Genomic DNA, 19666 nt, shown 5'->3' on the forward strand with positions numbered 1-19666 from the left:
ATTTTGTGAGACCGTGAGACGCATTTTTTTATTTTTTTTATTTTCTTTTAGTTAATTCAAGTTTCGAAAATAATATTTAAAAAAAGAATTTTTGGATTTTTCCATTTATTTTGCATTTTAAAATTATTTTTTAGAATATGTACAATGTAATATTCTATTAGAATATTTCACGTATTTTTCAAAAAAAACGAGATTTTTTTTTTATATTTTTTTAGTTAATTCAAATTCCGCAAATAATATTTTAAAAAAGAATTTTTAGATTTTTCCATTTATTTTGCATTTTAAAATTATTTTCTAGAATATGTACAGTGTAATATTCTATTAGAATATTTCACGTATTTTTAAAAAAAAACAAGATTTTTTTTTATATTTTTTTAGTTAATTCAAATTCCGAAAATAATATTTAAAAAAAGAATTTTTAGATTTTTCCATTTATTTTGCATTTTAAAATTATTTTCTAGAATATGTACAGTGTAATATTCTATTAGAATATTTCAAGTATTTAAATAAAAACAGGATTTTTTAATTATTTTTTTAGTTAATTCAAGTTCCGAAAATAATATTTAAAAAAAGAATTTTTAGATTTTTCCATTTATTTTGCATTTTAAAATTATTTTCTAGAATATGTACAGTGTAATATTCTATTAGAATATTTCAAGTATTTAAATAAAAACATGATTTTTTTATTATTTTTTTAGTTAATTCAAGTTCCGAAAATAATATTTAAAAAAGAATATTTGGATTTTTCCATTTATTTTATATTTTAAAATTATTTTTAGATTTTGTCTCACAAAATTTGAATGATATCAAATGTGCCTCAAGCTATATATATATATATATATATATATATATATATATATATATATATATATATATATATATATATATATATATATATATATATATATATATATATATATATATATATATATATATATATATATATATATATATATTATTTTTGTGCACATAACTTTCAAAAGAAAAAATAAATAAATAATCCAAACATCTTAAAAGAAAACAGAATCTTCTTTCTTCACTGCAACAATCCAACTCCTTGCTCAGCCTCCAATGGCGACGACTTCGGAGAATCCAAAAGCGACGATCCCGGAGATTCCAAAGGCGAAATCGGGATCTTTGCCGTCGATTGTTAAGGCATATTGGCTGCCGGCGATCCTGTTCTCCGCCTCCATGTTCTTCCAGCTTGTAGCTCTCCCTCGTTCTTTCCCGCCTTCTCATTACGACGGTTTGTGGCTCCTTACTTTCCAAACAATGTTAATCTACTTAGCTTCTACCCATTACAAATTCACAGCTTAACTATTCGTTTTCTATTTGATTTTACAGTTCTTGGGATCAAAACTTACAGTTCAATTGAACAAGTGAATGAAGCCTACCAACACCTCTCTTCTAATTGGTAACTTCTAAATTATCCTTGCGTTAATTGTTCCTTGCAGTTGTATAGTTTCACCTCCCCAGTTATTTACCAAGGCAAAGAAAGACGTCGAGTTCTATTTGTCTAAACCCTAATAATGATGAATAACTTACAAAGCATTACTAATTGAAAATTTCGACATTCCAGGAAAACCGATAGCGAACCTTCTTCAACTCCTGATATGATTAAGGTTGGTGTGATTCTTTACTGTACTCTTCGTTTTCTTGTTCTTAATGCTCAATACTTGAACAATTGATGGTGACATTGTTGCATTGCAGATTCAGTATGCTTTTGAACTTCTTAGCAATCCCATATGGAAAAGAGATTATGACATATTTAGCGTTGATGAATATCTTGTGAGTAGCTTCTGACATGGTCACAATATCCAATTTTCATTTTCAGTTTTCTACATAATTATTCAATATTAAAAATGCTTGCTTTGTTGACTACAGCATGTAATGGAAAAGGTCAAGGAGAAATATTCCAGTGCATCATTTTCTGATATTAATCTTCCATTATTGAAGCCCACTTCATTTGGTTCGTTAAATTATCCGCTTCTTTAAATTTACCTTTGTAAAACTATAATCTTTATTCATGCAGTTTATTCATTATATTTTGTAACAGAATCAGATCATGTTTTTGATGCCATTTCATCGGATAATTTTATTTCTAAGCTACAAAACAGCAGTGCACTGCTTGTTCAAGTTTATTCAATTGGTAGCAGCCGATGTGCCCAATTTTCTAGTCTTTGGAAAAGAATCGGTAGATATATATTTTTTATTTTATTTTTATTTGTGTTTATTTTTAATAAATACTCTATAACTTATTTAGCATTTGGTTTCTTGTATATATTTCAGCTAGTTTATTGGATGGTATAGCAAATACTGGGATGATTGATATTAGTGATCTTAAGCTTGCAACATATTTATCTGAGAAGAAATATACAGGAGCTCCTTTCTATCGAAATGGTTGGTTATAATTAAACAATAATAATTAACCATATTATTTTTTTATTAAAATATTGGACAATTTTATAATTCTCCAAGCTATTTATATGATACAGGTGTTCCTTCACTTTTGGCTTTTCCCCCTGGCTGTAAAACCTCAGATTGCATTGTGAGGTGAGTTTATGCGGATAATAAATAAGTTAATAACCATATTATTATTGTTATTAAAACATAAAAAATAAATAATTAATCTTCCAAATAATTGTTTATAAATTATACTTTTACAATTTGTTAGGTACACCGGTGAGTTGTCTGTTGATGCTGTTACTGATTGGTTTGCAACAACCATACTAAGCTTACCTCGTATTTCATACTACTCCAGGGACACTTTGGTAATTTCCATAATCTCTCTCCTCAAGTAGACATACATAATGTTTTTTTTTAATTACATTGTTATAAAATGTAACATCTGTTTAATTACAGGCACAAAGTTTTCTAGGAAAAGGGAGTCGGCATAAGGTACAAATACATTTTAACTTTCAACACTTTCTTCACATTCAAATGTTCAATATTTTCTTAACTTTTTTTTTTTTAAATATTTTTTTACTAGGTCAAAGTCATTTATGTTTCAAAAACAGGACAACGCGCCACACCATTCGTGCGCCAAGTGGCAAAAGCTTATTGGTCGTATGCCTCCTTCGCATTCACGGTTTACAGAGAAGAAGAATCTATCTTTTGGTCAAACACGTAATTTTCCACTTTGACTTTTTTTATAAACACCGGTTTAAATTAGCGATTAATTTTGTTAAACATATATTATAATAATAATAATAATAATAATAATAATAATAATAATAATAATAATTCCAGATTTGGTGTGGAAGAAGCTCCTGCCATTGTTATTCTAAGAGACCCTGGAGTCAAACCTGTAGTCTACCATGGGTCAATCAACAACTCAAGACTTATTGATATCATGGAACAAAATAAACATCAAGGTGCATAAATCATTTTTGTCACAATCTTTTTTTAATAAAATTATATTTAATTATTTATTTTTTCAGTGCTTCCCCAATTAAGAAGTGTTACATCCATGGAGCTTGGTTGTGATCCAAAAGGCTACTCACGTGCTGGAAATGACACCACTGTTTGGTATTGTGCTGTTCTTATTGGAAGACAAAGCACAGAACTCCATAAAATGCGTGAAGTAAGATTCTTATCTTAATTCATAAAACAATACTCTTTTTTTTATTTGAAAGAATAATATTATATATTATATTGTTAAAGACCATGCGTAGGGTCCAAGATATACTATCAGATGGTGAAAATGTAAATCAGGTTGACCAATACCAAGCCGCCATGTCAGCATTGAAGGAAAAAAGACTCACATTTGCTTGGGTGGATGGTGAAGCACAAAAGGTATACATACATGAATTATGAATACATACAACAATTTTTTATTCTGGGATAATATTTGAATTAATTATTTTTTTTGTTGTTACAGAGGTTTTGTTTGTTTTATGTAAATGTGGAGGAGAGTTTTGACACGTGTGGACCAAGGAGGGATGTAACAGATGTCCCAAGGTTATTTCTTGTACGTTACAAAAGAAATGATACAGAAGCTAATAAAATTAATGAAAAAAACTCAATGAACATGTTTGCTACAATTGCTTCTAAGGATGTGGACCCCACATCCCAATTAGTGGCACTTTACAAAGGTTTAGATGAAGCCCCACAGGTTTGAATTCGAACATCTCTCCATGAAAAATATTTTTTAGATAAGTTTTTCTTCGAGTCTTGATATTTTTATATGTATGAATTTGTGGCAGATAATACAATGGATCTCTGAAACAGTCAAAGATGGTGATTCCAGAGATCTTCCCTTTCATGTGAGTTTTTTTTTTTTTTTTTTTTTTTAATTTTATAATCAAAAGGTATATATACTTATTTTGTGACACATGTGTTTGTATAAAATTTGATTAAATGCAGAGAACATCAACTCCTGAGCTAGTGGCTGAGGATGTGGATCCTATTTGGTCAAAGGGTAGAGAACAAATTATTTCTTCAAGCAGGGGGATGAAACAGAGGCTTGAAAACATCCCTGAAAGAATTCATGATGTTATGGAAGATCCAAGGTTTGGTCCCATGTTGCTTTTGGGGGCATTGATGTCATTTGGTTTCATTTATTTGAGGAGAAATCAGTCCATTAAGTCAAGTCAAACAAATACCGAGGTAAACATTGGGTAACCTCTCTTTCTTCTTGTATTAATTCCAATGTATTTTTTTTTTCTATAATAAACAAACAAATAAAAGTATGTTGCTATTTCTTGCATTTTTATCTGACGATTGTATGTGTTTGACAGGGTGATGAGCGACCAAAAATGAGAAGGAGAAGGCCAAATAGCCATAAAAAGCAGGATGCAGCGCCTTCTGTTACTGACATGCAACCACCTAATGCTTTCCAGATGCCGTTTACAGATTCTGATTCTGATTAAAGAAACTATGCATAAAAAAAATTGAAAGCTGCTTTTACATAAACTACATGAAACAAGAGGTCTTAAATTAATATATGGTAGGTACTTCGGATGTGACTTTATAGTTATATGTTCATAATGTATGAGCATCCAAATCTTGAATCATTTTTACCTAATTTGTAATTTAGTCCCAGTTTTCATAACTTTGTTAACAACTTAATGTCTTAATCAATCAATGTAATGATGATCAGGAATTGTTTTTGTTTTGTTGGGATGATGGTGTTTAATCACTAAAGAAGTTTTCGTAAATTTCGGTTTAAATCAATTTATCTTTTTAAGACTTGTAATTTTATTTCATGCTTTTTTTTTTCAGAATGTATGATCATCCAAATCTTGAATTAATTTTACTTAATTTCTAATTCATGTGTTTTTTTTTCTAAGTTTTCCTTTATATCAAGAAAAGGTTTTCTCCATGTCTTCTTGTATGAATCTTTAACTTCAAATTTAAATTAAAAATAAATCAAAAGATGTATGTTTTTAGTTGTTTTTTTTTCAATGACTTTTGACAGGGTTGACATACATGAACTGCTTTTGAAAACCGGTGACAATCTTTGATATTTATATAATTGAGTTGTTTGTTTGAAAGCTTTCACAAACTTTGATAACCCTCTCATATATTATCCCCAAACAAATTTACTTCACCTAGAAAGAAAATACAATACATGTACGAGTTTAACATGACTAGAGATGTCGAGGACCAAAATGAACACAATAAATAAAATTTTGTAAACAAAGAAAAAAAACATGACTACAAACCATTAAATCTTTTACGAGTATTTTTGGCCCTTGGAAAGCCCTGAAATCTGTTACGAGCTTTAGTATCCTTGTATATCTATTATCTCCCCTACAAAAAGCTGTGTATTTAGGACCAAAATGAACATGACAACAAACCCCGAGGAGCTGAGTGTAAACTGAAACCATAAAAAAAATATCCAGTTTTGGTCCATCCTTTTAAAAACTTCAAAAAACTATCTTGCTTTCATTGAGAGTCGAACTCAAGACCTCCCGCTTACTAAACGGGTGCTCTAACCAACTGAGCTATGAAAGCTTTTGTTCATTGCCCGAAGTAATTTACTTAAATCAATTATGTGTGAATTTATGATCTTTTTATCATACGAATTTATCAACATTGATGGATTTTAGAAGATTAAATATAAAATAATAATATCAGGTGTTCATATAAATTGTAATTTTTCTATTTTTTTGTGCTAGCATGAAAAGAAATTAAATTGTTTTTATCTTTCATTACACATGGTTATTAATGACATGTATTCTAATAATCGGGCTTTATTTAATTACAGAAATGGAGTATATCTCTAAAGTTTAAAAGTTAAATTTTAAAATATAGTTTTTAATTAAAATTTAAAAGTGTTTTTAAGTGCAACTGCACATACGGTTTAAAACAACGTGATGCATGAATATGTTGATAATTGCATCATATTGTGACTATGTTACGTCTTTTTTTTACTTGAAAATTTAAAGCAAATTAATAAGAAAATATTATGGGTAAATAATATGTTATGTCTTTTTATTCTTTTTATCGAAATTTCAAGAATAATATTAGTGGCTTTGTGGTTTTCCAATTTTGGGTTTTCATTCAATTCTTGAGTTTCTGCTTTGTGTTTTCTTGTGACACAAGTATATTTCAATAAACCTCAAACAAATTATAAATTTTTACAGGTTAGTGCTACCTAACCAAAATAAATGTACATAATAACATCCAAAAAGAAAAGCATGTCTGAAACGAGTAGAGATTCCTCCATCTTTAATTTACCATTTGTAGCTTCCCTTTTTACAAAACAAATGCAAGAATGTTGGCTTCCTTTCCTCAGATTCACAATCATTAATAAATACCAGAAGCTGACTGACATATACATATATTCCAATCAAGAATAGTTGCTGAAACAGTCATCACCACAAATTTCCAGTGGTGATCTTCGTTTTGTTACCAGAGTCATTGAGGAGAATCATCATCATCATCATCATCATCATCATCATCATGATTCATGAAAATGAGTAGTGGATGTGGGATGCCCATTCAGATCCACATCTATCCCATTAGCCTTCCTCACAAACTGTCCCCTGACACGAGGCCTTCTCTCAGCTAATTTTTTCCTATTTACATACCTTATTTTCTTATCATAGAAACGTTCTTTCCTCTTCTGCCTGAACTTCACCAAAGCTGCTTCTCTTCTATCCATTTTCCCCTCATTCTGCCCCTGCCCGGGTGCTGCTGCTTGTACACAAAGATTAACCGGGTAGTACGGATATGATGTCATCCCAGGCATCTGATGATGATGATGATGATGATACATTGCTGCTTCTGCTGATGATGATGGTGGCATCATAACCTGATTCATCGCATTTGCACCATGAAGGTAATACGGATAACCAGAATGACGATTATACCCTTCTTCTATTTGAGGTTTGGGATACTCTAGAGGAGGTGTAGATGACTCGTCCAGTGACACAAAATCAGGGAAGCTGCTACTGCCATGAAAATCTTCTATCTGAGAAACGTTTCCTCCATCACATGGCCTAACATTTTGATCCACTTCTCCACTAGATACTTTCTCAATTCTTGATACCACTGGAGCAGTTTTTGTAAATATGCTTGATTTGACATATGTAAGGAATGCTGAAGGCTGACCTGTCTTTAGTTCACTCTTCTTTGGACCACACATAAGTTTCCCTGAAAACAATCCAGATATTTGATATTACACTTGGTTTACTATGCTTTCAATGTATTTATACAACTAGTTAGAAGAAAAGAGAATTTAGATTGGATGATCTATTCACCTTGTTGATAGCCTTTGGTTTCTGGTAGAATAGACTGATTATTTAATAAGCTAACAAATTGTTTATCTACATGGCCAGGAGCTAATATCACATTAATCTGAAAAGAAACAAGTCAAATCTTATCAAAACTGAATCCATGTAACTTGGCAATCTTTACTTATAGATGATTTTCACCTCGTTTGCACTCTTTCGTGGCTTTTCATCTGTATCATCAGAAAATACAGTACTGTTTGTGTTAACATCACTATGGTCTGAAGGTACGACATCAAATTCACAGTTCATGAGCTTCTTCTCAGACAAACCAAGCTGCCGATTGCAAAAAGTAAAGGTTAGAATTTAGAAATGCAATGATCACTCACTCTATAAGATGATAATAACAGGCATACATACCATTCGCCTTCTTCTCCACATGTGTGTCCACAAATTCAAGAGCTCATTTGTCCTTAAAGGCTTCACAAGATAATCAGCTGCTCCAAGTCTCAAACATTTGACAACAAGGGTAACTTCGTCCAGTGCAGACATCACTGCGAGAAGGAAAAAGGATGAACTACTGGAAAATGAAAACAAGAAATGAATCCATGAGCAACAAAGCTTACTGATCACAGGAATGCGTTGCAACTCTTTGCTCATGATGTATTTTAACATCTTCAAGCCTTTGGCCATAGGAAGATCGACTTCAGAAAGAATGAGATCGATGTTGGGTCCTTCAGCATTCAGAGCATCAATCACTTGCCTCGGTGATTTCACTGAAATCACTGTAAACCACAAAACATGCTCACATAACAGCACAGGAAAATATCAATGATAAACTAATTAGATCCGGTCTAACGCCTCAAATGAGCTCCCATATTTACAAGTTAGAGTACGATACCTTGATAGGAACATTTACGAAGAAGAGTAAAAACCTCTCCTGAACCCATCGAATCATTGTCACAAAGTAAAATTGTCACTTTACTGCGATCAATAAACCCATCCCCAGTCTTCCCAAAGTTACCTCCTCCAACTCCACCTCTGCCCAACGAGATTCCCTTTGGTTCCATCTCCCACATCAGTCAAATCAGACTCGCTCTATCCTTATACTTTCAACCACAGAAGCCTCGACAATCCCCCAAATTAAACAAGTATCAGAACGGAGTCAACACTAGAGAACTTCCATTACAGCACAAAATTTCGTGGACTTCAAATATAAAGGATTTGCCATCTAGGGTTATCGCTTCTAATTCTATTAACTCTATCAACATGAGATTACCACAGTTCTCACAAAACTAAAATGGAAAAAGGAAAATGAATCAGAAGTTCAGAAATGGAGCGATTAAACAATCAAATCCTCCTGATGTTCGGAAAACTCAACCGAACCAAAAACGAAAAGTCTGTCACAATCTAAAATACCTAAATCAACTACTCAAATCTATCCCGAATCCCGCCGATCAAACGTCAGAAATTAGCATCGCCGAATTCGACAGGGAAGTTTCGGTTTTTAGCGTAAGTGTGTGAGAGAGAGAACGAGATCTTTGATTGGTGTTGGATCTTGTAGTGGATACTTCGCAAATTCACTTTCCACAGTGGTGGATGCTACCATGCGCCATGGTTAGGCGAATATCCTGAGACGTTAGATCTGATAGGATCGGAGTTGGGATGGGCGTATCGTAGGGTATCCGCGTACGTTAGACATAAGGCGGACGTGGAGAAAAGTGCACAAAAAAATGATTTGTGGAGCGCGTGAGGATAGTTTATTTAGGGAAAGAAAAGAGGCCACGTCAAGAAAAAAGAGATCTTTCCACGTCAGAAAAGAGCAGATATGATCATATTGATAGAGGGGACAGGGGGTCTAGGCCTAATTGGACACCAAAGTCCAGAGGATAGGGGACCCATAATTTGTCATTTATTATGTAGGAAGGTATGAGTTATTTTCATAATTTCTTTTTCTCTAACATTATTTTTTACATCGGCGCTACATCAAAACGAATTAAACGATCAAGTATTCTTTTTATCCAACTACTAAAGAAAGATTGTATTACACATTTATGCATAGAGATATAACTCGATTTGTATAGGTATCTTGTGTTTGAAGGAATCTTGAGTTATCTAAAAGGCAAGGGTGGACCTAAAACAAAATATAAAGGTAGCATACATTTTTTCAGGGGTATCGCTTCAAAAAAAAAAAAAAAAAAAAAAAAAAAAAAAAAAAAAAAAAGAAAAGCGTGCCTATAAATTTCTCTAAATATTTTACATTACCGTTGAAAAATTAAAGAGTAGCACGTCTAGGGTGTCAAAAAAACCCGAACCCGATTAACCCGACCCGACCCTAACCCGAATAAGGTAATTAGGGTCGGGTTTAATAGGGTTAGAATTCCAAATCGGGTTATTCGGGTTAACCCGACAAACCAGATTTGTAGTTAGGGTCGGGTTTATTGTTGATTTTTATAAAAAAAATCGGGTTGCGGGTCAACCCGAATAACTCGGTTAGAAATTCACAACCTTTACATATTCCACTGCTCTCTACTTGAACAGTACAAAAAGACTACAAACCCTTTGAAAATGTAAAATTTTGTGACTCTAGAAGCATATGAGGGTCAAGTAATTCCCATTTGTGAAGTTGAAGTCCAAAAAGATATAAAACCTCCACATCTCAAAAGTACTAGAGCAGTTGAGAAAGCAAATATTTTATTTTGATAGTTATTTCTACTTTAAACTAACTATAAACATGAATAAACTACATGGTGTTGATCGTTAACTAGAGATTGAAAGTTCATTTATTTAATATTTATAATGGAATAACTCTTTTAGCTATTGTGGTATGCATGATTTCTCGTATGCTGTAATAACCATGAGCTCCATGATCTTTTATTTTTAATTTATTTCAATTTGTATGCATTCTTGATGTTAAGAAAAGAGTAAAAAATGATTTCACTCTTGAAAGAACTATATATATTATGTTTAAATTAAGTGTTTAGTGAATTAACCCGACTAACCCGGCTAACCCGGCCTTATTAACCCGAACCCGACCAACCCATACCTTAATAGGGTCGGGTGTCGGGTTAAATTATTTTTTGTGAAAACCCGATTAACCCGACGTGTTTAACCCGAAACCCGATCGGGTTGACCCGATTAACAACCCTAAGCACGTCCCTTGGTTCCATTGCAAGACTGTCTCCACATGGTTTCCATCCCGCTAAATTCTTTTGGGCATACCGATCTCCCTTAAAGGTGAATATTCAGACCAATTTGAATCAAGTGTATATAGTAGATCGATCAAAACCTATTTAGAACCAAACGGTCTCAGATTGGTTGCTATTTCAGACCGATCGTAGGTCAATTTTGTTAGTCCTACATTGGTCTTTAGAAAATAAATGTTGAATTGGTCTCGTTTCGGTCTTAATTGGTATAGACTAGGCTTTGACATGCCCCGTCAGCCATTAAAAAAAATCCAAGATTTTGTTTCCACCGAAGACATTATTTCTTTTTTATATTTTCATTCTAAAATTTCTATTTTTCAATTCGAATTAGTATTCTTTTTTATATTCATGATAATGGAATATCGTAAAAATTAAAAGTTCAATATTTTTGGTGATCTAACAACTACAAATGGCTTGTTCGGCAAAAATAGCCGATAACAGTTAACATTTTGTTAAATGCTACGTGAAGTAACATTTAGATTTAGATAGTTTTGTTTAAACTAAATACTAGAAGCTTATAGTGTCAAATGAGGTTTTCTGTTCAAAACTGAACATTTTGTCAAACACTAGAAGGTCAAAAATAGCCGGTAGCAGTTAACATTTTGTTAAATGCTACGTGAAGTAACATTTAGATTTAGATAGTTTTGTTTAAACTAAACACTAGAAGCTTATAGTGTCAAACGAGGTTTTCTGTTCAAAACGAAGCATTTTGTCAAACACTAAAAGCTAAAAGCTTTCAAACGCTATTTGCCGAAACGCTCCGTTGTAAAGTCAGAAAAGGATTGGCTAGGTGTATTTGTGCCTTGTTACAAGAGCTTTTCAAGTAACATTTTTTTTTCCTATTACACATTAGACCATTGAGTTTTTGTTAACTTTTTATAACATTAGACCATTGAGTTTTTGTTAATTTTTTATATTAGGTGTGGATATAAAACTTTTAAAAACTTGATATATTTAATATAAATCTAGAGTTATATGTTTTCTTTTTATGTATAAACATCCCATGCCTTTTTGAAACCTTTCACATAATCAATCCCTTGGGACCCAAAAATGTTATAAACTTATAACTGATTGTACATTCGTACCCTGTTTGGCTTTCCATAACTGGTATGGGCTTTCTTTATAACTGGGTCGAACCCGGTGGCAAAAGCACTTACCAATCTTTTGCTCACTATGCCCACTTATTTCAAGACATTTTGGTCATCTCTACAGCTCTACTTATCAAATAGAAAAAAGAACAAAGAATAACAACATTTTGCATTGATGAATTCGAAACCCTAGGATCAGTCCTTCACCTTCTACATCAACAATAAAACAAATTACATCCCAAATCTTTACAAACATTAAACCAAGATTCTTTTCTAGAAGTCAGCCATTAGTGTGTGATCTATACACCAAAACCCTTCAATTAGAATCAACAATCAGTTTTTTAGCCACTAATCGAATTCCAGCACTCTGTCTATAGTCATACGGATCCAAAAGAAAACAAGCATCCACCAAGGAACCCTGACGAATCAAAGCCTCAAGTTCTGCCACGTCATACCTACTAAACATAACCCTTTCCACAGACAACGAAGATGATTCTTTCTGGTATATCTCTGTAATCCATCTTGCACTATCTCCTTCAGCTACAGTAGGTAACCTGTAAAATTCCAATAACAATATTTAACATTTATTTAAAAAAAAAAAAAAAACAAACCACATATAAAAATGGGGGAAAAGACCTACTGTAATCTAACAGTAGGTGAGTTGTAAAACCCGGGCTTTCTGCTAACAACAGGTCTCCATTCCGAGTTACTATCGGAATCCACAAACCTCTTGGCAATATTATCACATGCATCAAGAACACCACAAAGATTTGGGGGCGCATCAACCACAAAACTTAGTCTAGGCCTTCCTGCTTGATCAACAAACTTTGTGCTTATTCCAAAACGTATCTTCAAGGCATTACATCGGATTTGCAATTGGGTGTTTCTGTGAAGGATTTGTATCTTTTGGGGTCCACGAAAAAAGGGGACAAGAGATATAGTAACAGAGGGTATGGAAACTTGATCAGGGTCGAGAAATTCAATGGTGTCAGTGTCACTGATGGCGGCAGTTTCAACAGCGGCTGTCGGTGGTTCTTCCTCCATGGCTTCGTTTTCAATTTTGTCTATAAGTGGGCCCAAGTCAAACGGGTCGTGTTGAGCTTGTTGACCAACACCAGAAGCTGATTGATTTGGAGGGGAATTGGAAGATGATGGGCTAATGCTTGGGCCAGTTGCATTTGCATTACTACGGGTTCTTGTGGTGGAATTTGGGGAAACCCAACTGTTTTCTGTAAATATATCTGGAAGACTTGATTCCTACATGAAGAGCATATCATAGTTTTGTTATAAAGAAACGCTCATCTTCTTCATAAATGATAACGAATGAACATTGCTTAAAGCTTACCAAGAAAAGAACAGTTGCACAATACTTGAGAACCTCAAGATTCATTCGCACATCATCTAAACTTCTGAAAATGTTATTAAAAATGTTAAAATTTGCATTTATGGTATGTGATACACGTTTGTGTTGTTAAAATGCCAGACTTACCGGTGTGATTGCTTTCCAAGCCCAAAATAATCTGCGAGGGTAGCCATCTGAACAAAAGAGAAGGAGGAGGATGAGCATATCAATAGTTGAGAATCGATTTAAAGGACGAACGATTATATTTATACCTTCATGTTTCCAGCTCTCCTACCAAATCTCTGTGTCAACAAAGCCAATGAATCAATGGTTCCTTTGGGCTCCGGTGGTGGTCTATTAATCTGCGCAAACGCCTCCCTTAACCTCACGCAATCAAACCTAATTATATTGTGACCTGCCCATATCCTCCCTACCAAACGATACAACAAACGCCCAATTCAATTAGTTAAACGTTTACAGAGAAACTTACTAGCGTAGGAAGATACTGAAGCTCAAATTACCATGTAAGATGTCGTAAACCTTATCCGCGATGTCAGAGAAGGTCGGGGCGGAAACGACAGCATCGGCGGTGATGCCGTTGGCGCGAACGGACAAGGTGGAAATGAGTGAGAGGTCATGTGGTCTTACCAGCGTCTCGTAGCTTTCGAGCTCAACGAGCTTCCTAGGGCAAACCAGTATCGAACCGAATTCCAAGATGGCAAACCCCTGACCATGTCGGGTCGGGACAGTTGTTTCCAGGTCAAAGAAAGCTATCTCCGATCGATCTATGCTCGACACCATATCGCCAATCTGTGTGAAGAAGTTGGAAATTCGCAGAAAAGATTGAAGATTTAGGGCGCGAACTTGGAGTTGGTGTTGTGCAGGATTTTGGGTTTTGTTTTTATAGGGGAATGGGCATCAAGCAAAGCACATGGGGTTTGGCTTTGAAGAGAAGTTTAGAAGAAACGTCTGGTATTACCTTTCTACCCTTTCACAAGAAAACGGTGTTCCCAGAAGGCAAGAACCTTCTCATTAAACTTGATCATAATAATAATTATTTATCTTTTTCATGAAAATGACATTCTATTTCTACTCATATGAGAAACAACTATCAGAAATCAGAATAATTTATTTAAGTATTATATTGTGTATTTCTTAAATAGAATAACATTTAGAAAAAGTCTTTATACGAATTTTGTAGCTTAAGAGAACATTGTTAAAACTACAATAGCTAATAAGTAATATCATTGTATAATTGTGTGTTTTATCCGACCTTATGCCTCATCCACATGAAAAAGAACTCAACATCTTTCATGGCATAAATAAGTCAAATTTCTTCAACATGTTTATATTGTCAGCATACATGTGTTGAATGTGTATTATATGTGTTATTTGTGTATATTATGATAAATGTGAGACATAATAGAGAAATGGTGAGATGCAATAGGAAAAATGTTAGATGTTATATGGAGAGAGAAGCTAGATAAAAGAGACATCAATTCAGGAGTGATAAGTTGTTATATTTTAGGCAGAATAACATTGTTTTGCTTTTAAAAGCTGCTAAACCACTTGATAGTTTGGAGAAAGTAAGGTTTTTTAACCATTTAGAGGCTTTTAATTCATCTTGTATCAAACAAGTTAAGTGCTAACCAGATTCAGTGACCTCTGAATGGTTACATTCGATTGTTGTCAAACAACTCCTGAAAGTCCGAAACGTCAATGTTATGCTACTAAAAGTTGCTAAAATACTTTCTAATTTAGGAAGGCCATGTCACATTATAAAAAATAAAAATAAAATCATTTCATTGTTTTATAAACAGATTTATATATTAAACAACACTAAATATCATTAAAGCTAATAAAAATTATACATTTTGATTACTTAATATCATCAATAGTCTAACAATTATATTTTATTATATATTTTGATTACCAATAAGTTAACAATGAAATAACTTTATATTGTAAATTTTTGCTATTACTAAAAATGCAGTTATACATAAATTATTTTTATAATTACTATTTTATTAATTAATTGAATAATATACTTAAGTTGATGCGACACAAATGAAAAAATTGGTGTGGATAGTCTATCACATGTAACAGCGCCAATGATTATCCAAGAAATCCTGAGAAAAAAAATAATAAGTACAAAAATAAATAAATAAAAAGATCCCAAGAAGATATCCAATTGAAAGAGAAACTTCTCAAAGTTACCTAAGCACGAAGTAAAATGCAACATGTTGAACAAAAAGCAATATGCAAAGATACTTTATCAAAACAATCAAGTTTTCACATAAACCATTACCACAAGCAAACACCATCTTCCATGTCTTCCTATATACCACCTTCTAAACAATTTCTTTCCCAATTTACCCCATTAACAAGTCATAACTCATAACACTAGTTTCCATTGTGCATATCTTAAACTATTAAACATATAACCCCCATTTAAGGCGTTTCAATTTTCAACAAACAATGGTATATAAATGTGACCATAAATTGTAAAATTTCAAGAACATAATAATATAATGTAACTTAACTATTGAGTGATATAAGATTGAGCTGACTCATAAACATCAGGCTTGTATCCAGTTAACCCTGCTTCCATGGTGACTAAAAGAAGCATCTCATAAATCAAAGACACATCATGCTTATGCTTATGACTCCTATCACCTGCCAAAAACTCATGAACTGATCCACCAATTTGTATCCAACTTCTTCCAGGAGGCTTCTTAAGTGCCATTTTAACCATATACTCTCTCACATTTGCAACATCTTTCCACCTCTTAGCACCAGCATATACATTTGACAATAGTACTAAATAAGCAACAGCTTTATCATCTTCAAGATTCAAATCACCAATCTTTTCACCAATTTTGGAAGCAAGATCCACATTCTTGTGAATTCTACAACCACCAAGTAAAGCACCCCAGATTGCATCATTTGGCTCCATGGGCATGGATTCCACAAGCTTATGTGCTTCATCCAAAAATCCAGCACGACTTAACAGATCAACCATGCAACCATAATGCTCGATTTTTGGCTCAATTCCCCAAATGGGTTTCATGTTTTTGAAGATATAACGACCTTCTTCAACAAAACCTGAATGGCTGCAAGCGTGTAAGACAGCTAGCATTGTTATGGCATCAGGTTGTGAACTATGATCATGATCATGATCATCTTTTGTGTCTTGAGAGTCTTGCATCCATTGGAAGACACTTAAAGCGTCTTTGCCACGACCTTGTTTTGCAAAACCTGAGATCATTGTTGTCCATGAGACAATAGTTCTTGTTGGCATTTGAGCGAATAGTTTGTATGCATCATCAATAACACCACAACCAGCATACATATGTAAGAGTGCATTATTCAAACGAACTGTGCGTTGTTTGTTCTTGATGTGCCAACTTCTGTCAATGTAAGAATGGATCCATCTCCCCATTTTCAAATCACCGATTTCTGCACAAGCAGATAAAGCAGAGACTAAAGTCACCTGATCTAATTCCATATGAGCTTGTAGCATTTCACGTAACAAAGATAGTGCTTCCTTACACCTCCCGTTATGTGCACATCCTGAAATTAATGTTGTCCATGAAACGATATTCTTCTCGGGCATTTTATCGAATACTGTACATGCACCATCAATGTCATGACACTTAACATATCCAGCAAGCAGTGTATTCCAGGTTACCACGTTTCTCTCACCCATTTCATCAAACACCTTACGTGCATTCTTCACTCCACTAGAGTCTCCCTCTCCAGCTACCGCATAAAGATTCACTAAATTAGTTTGCACGAACAGATTTGAACAAAACCCACCTGCTAAAATCTTCCCGTGAAGCTTCGCTCCCAATCGTAGCAGTTTACCCCGGGCACACGCACTGATCACATACGAGTAAGTGTACTCGTCTGGCATTGCTCCTGATGCCAGCATTTCATCAAAAATATAGACTGATTTACGAGGGGCATCAGTTCCGGCATACCCTCTAATGATTTGATTCCAGGAGGTAGTGCTAGGGTTGTTGATTTGTTTAAAAGTTTCGTGGGCATGATGAAGATAACCTGAAGATAGATACGATTGGAGCAACTTAACAATGATGAAATTTCTTTGGGCATAGGCGTTGATGATTATCTGGGCGTGGATTTGGGTGGTTTTTCTAATGGTGTTGGTGTTTTGGAGATTACTGAAGAGGAATTGTTGCAAAGATCTAGCAGTTCTAGGGTGTTTTAGAGCGAGGGCGGGAAAACCTTCTTGAACCAGCATATAGAATAAACAAAATTGAAGACTGTAAAGTGTGTCTCAGGGGAGGATAACACATATTACTCAAGTTTGTTAAATTAGGATTTTATTTAAAAAAAAAAACTAAATATAAAATTTTAAATATTAAGAAGTTTAAATTTAAAAGAAAATGAATCTTTAATTTAGTAATTTTGAAATTAAAAAGAAAGTTCATTAATAAAATTGATATGCATTTATTATAAGAAATTAAATATCCTTCTATTTTCTTCCTACACATCCTCCTATCATATCAAATGTTGACAAGTGTCATATTTAATGACATATTTAATAAAACTAATAGTAATTTAATCCACTTGTCACCGTTTTAGAAGGATAGTAAGAAGAAAAAGTAAAAAATAATATTTAATTTCTCAAATATATTCCTATTTTTATGACACATTTAATGAAATTAATAATAATTTAATTCACTTGTCACCATTTCATATGGGTAGAAGGATAGTAGGAAGAAAAAAGTAGAAGGATATTTAATTTGTCTATGAAAATTTTGAAAATTTTATTTTAAAATCGAAGTCTATTTACATTCATTATATCACTTATTACAATATCTAAGTATAACTTTGTGACTAAATCTTATTGGCTTTTTATGGTTAATTCGTATCATTTTATTTTCATTTTTTATACAATGATACATAAATTTTGATCTAGATTTGTTAATTATCTATAATAAACTCATAAAAGTATTGAAAAACTCTTTTAAGTTTAAGAAAAATGAGTTTATTTACATTTTAGTTTATTTTAGCAGTCTTCAGACATTAAAAAACAAACTGTCTTCTTCTTTCAAACTGCAGACATTTGGTCCACCTCTTCTACTGCACTGCAGAGGTCTGTAGATGTGGTCCGCAGACTACATACATTTTACTTCAGAAAAAACAAACAGCGCCTTAGTATCAAAAATTTTCAATATAAAAACAAAAAAATTAACATAGATAAGATCAAAAAACATTAATATTGATTCATTGACAAGTCACATACGAATCATAAAAATAACACTAATATTAATGTTAGATTTTTATTTCGTTCTCTTTGTTTGAGAGATGTAATGATATGGTGAGGTTTGAATGACTCGAACATTAGTTACGGTGTTGTTTAGTAGGGGTGTTGATCGGGTAATTTTTTCGGGTTTCTGGTAATTCGGGTCGGGTAATTCGGGTTTTTCATGTTAAAAAAAATACTCGTTACCCTACCCAAACTAATTTCGGGTAATTCGGGTATCGGGTCGGGTTTGGGTAATTCATCGGAAAATAAATTTAATAAAATAAATACGTTGTGCTTTATTAGTCTTGTTTATATAAACAAACGAAACATAAACGAAGTTACTCAAGCTTTGAACATTGAGATTTTCTAGTCAATAATACATGAGATATCAAGTAATTTTTTAACAACTTAATCTAATCTAATAAGATGTTAAAAAAACAAATACTTAAAGATCTTAATTTAAAAGATTAAAATGTTTAAGATAATTGTAGCCATAAGTTTTGTCATATTCTTAAGTTTCGTCAAGATAATGAGTTTGTTAGTTGCAATAAAAACTATAATCTAGAACACAGTTGAGTTTTAAAGAACATGATGATATATAAACAATTACTTTTAATATTGTTAGTGTCATATTGTTATAATAAAGAGATTCATGTTTTACAATAATGATATTTAGTTTAAGCGTGATCAAATACCTGTTATACAGTACAAGCTCTACAAAAAAAAAAAGAATTTTTAAAATAATTTGGGTAATTCGGGTATACTCGAAACCCAAAAAATGTACCATTTACCCGACCCGAAAAAAAATCGGGTTACCCGATTACCCGAAAAAATTTACCCGATACCCAAAAAAATCGGGCGGGTAATTCGGGTATTGGGTATTTTCGACAGGGCTATTGTTTAGTATGACATATGATAGTGAGCTGCATGAGATTTTATAATAACTCACAACACAAAATGGAAGAAATACAACCAGTGGGTGTCAAGAAAGATGCGGCCAGAAATCAAGAGCAATGGTGATTAGACATCAAGGTGTAAGGCTGAAGGGTATACTCCCCACACTCATTGGCGTGGTG

At 33.1% G+C, this 19666-nt stretch overlaps 4 protein-coding genes and 1 non-coding gene across 5 annotated transcripts; 1 reads left to right on the forward strand and 4 right to left on the reverse strand.

Moving 5' to 3' along the window:
• Positions 1-1013: 1013 nt before the first annotated feature.
• Positions 1014-5116, forward strand: LOC111912184 (uncharacterized). The gene is made up of 18 exons (XM_023907911.3): positions 1014-1246; positions 1345-1414; positions 1580-1622; positions 1711-1788; positions 1885-1969; positions 2057-2194; positions 2290-2400; positions 2496-2553; positions 2675-2771; positions 2863-2898; positions 2990-3126; positions 3250-3374; positions 3441-3583; positions 3664-3795; positions 3881-4114; positions 4206-4265; positions 4366-4608; positions 4740-5116. The coding sequence occupies exons 1-18, from the start codon at positions 1072-1074 to the stop codon at positions 4869-4871; spliced, it is 2097 nt and encodes a 698-aa protein (XP_023763679.1). The 5' UTR covers positions 1014-1071; the 3' UTR covers positions 4872-5116.
• Positions 5117-5884: 768 nt separating this feature from the next.
• On the reverse strand, positions 5885-5958 carry TRNAT-AGU (transfer RNA threonine (anticodon AGU)). Its single transcript has one exon. It is a non-coding gene; the product is annotated as a tRNA-Thr (tRNA).
• A 595-nt stretch (positions 5959-6553) lies between these two features.
• LOC111912182 (two-component response regulator-like APRR1) lies at positions 6554-9369 on the reverse strand. Its single transcript, XM_023907910.3, has 6 exons — positions 8581-9369; positions 8306-8464; positions 8100-8233; positions 7884-8015; positions 7710-7806; positions 6554-7602 (listed from the first exon to the last, which is right to left on the reverse strand). The coding sequence occupies exons 1-6, from the start codon at positions 8756-8758 to the stop codon at positions 6908-6910; spliced, it is 1395 nt and encodes a 464-aa protein (XP_023763678.1). The 5' UTR covers positions 8759-9369; the 3' UTR covers positions 6554-6907.
• Positions 9370-12120: 2751 nt separating this feature from the next.
• Positions 12121-14339, reverse strand: LOC111912181 (protein NEN1). Its single transcript, XM_023907909.3, has 6 exons — positions 13837-14339; positions 13588-13745; positions 13463-13509; positions 13319-13382; positions 12614-13230; positions 12121-12527 (listed from the first exon to the last, which is right to left on the reverse strand). The coding sequence occupies exons 1-6, from the start codon at positions 14114-14116 to the stop codon at positions 12290-12292; spliced, it is 1404 nt and encodes a 467-aa protein (XP_023763677.1). The 5' UTR covers positions 14117-14339; the 3' UTR covers positions 12121-12289.
• A 1510-nt stretch (positions 14340-15849) lies between these two features.
• On the reverse strand, positions 15850-17675 carry LOC111912180 (pentatricopeptide repeat-containing protein At5g66520). The gene has a single exon (XM_023907908.3). The coding sequence runs from the start codon at positions 17577-17579 to the stop codon at positions 15858-15860; it is 1722 nt and encodes a 573-aa protein (XP_023763676.1). The 5' UTR covers positions 17580-17675; the 3' UTR covers positions 15850-15857.
• Between the last annotated feature and the right edge of the window lie 1991 nt (positions 17676-19666).

The sequence above is a fragment of the Lactuca sativa genome, chromosome 5 (assembly GCF_002870075.4).
Source record: "Lactuca sativa cultivar Salinas chromosome 5, Lsat_Salinas_v11, whole genome shotgun sequence".
In the NCBI taxonomy this organism is placed as follows: domain Eukaryota; kingdom Viridiplantae; phylum Streptophyta; class Magnoliopsida; order Asterales; family Asteraceae; genus Lactuca; species Lactuca sativa.

Bases quoted from the DNA above. Each gene is read 5' to 3' on its own strand.
- LOC111912181 (XM_023907909.3), bottom strand. From the start codon at position 14,116: ATGGTGTCGAGCATAGATCGATCGGAGATAGCTTTCTTTGACCTGGAA. The intron at 13,510-13,587 runs GTATAAATATAA...TCTTTTGTTCAG, and splicing joins GGAGAGCTGGAAACATGAAG to ATGGCTACCCTCGCAGATTA. The intron at 13,383-13,462 runs GTAAGTCTGGCA...TAACATTTTCAG, and splicing joins CTTGGAAAGCAATCACACCG to AAGTTTAGATGATGTGCGAA.
- LOC111912184 (XM_023907911.3), top strand. From the start codon at position 1,072: ATGGCGACGACTTCGGAGAATCCAAAAGCGACGATCCCGGAGATTCCA. The intron at 2,195-2,289 runs GTAGATATATAT...TATATATTTCAG, and splicing joins TAGTCTTTGGAAAAGAATCG to CTAGTTTATTGGATGGTATA. The intron at 3,375-3,440 runs GTGCATAAATCA...TTATTTTTTCAG, and splicing joins GGAACAAAATAAACATCAAG to TGCTTCCCCAATTAAGAAGT.
- LOC111912182 (XM_023907910.3), bottom strand. From the start codon at position 8,758: ATGTGGGAGATGGAACCAAAGGGAATCTCGTTGGGCAGAGGTGGAGTT. The intron at 8,016-8,099 runs GTATGTATGCCT...TGCAATCGGCAG, and splicing joins TGTGGAGAAGAAGGCGAATG to CTTGGTTTGTCTGAGAAGAA. The intron at 7,807-7,883 runs GTGAAAATCATC...GTTTCTTTTCAG, and splicing joins CACGAAAGAGTGCAAACGAG to ATTAATGTGATATTAGCTCC.
- LOC111912180 (XM_023907908.3), bottom strand. From the start codon at position 17,579: ATGCTGGTTCAAGAAGGTTTTCCCGCCCTCGCTCTAAAACACCCTAGA.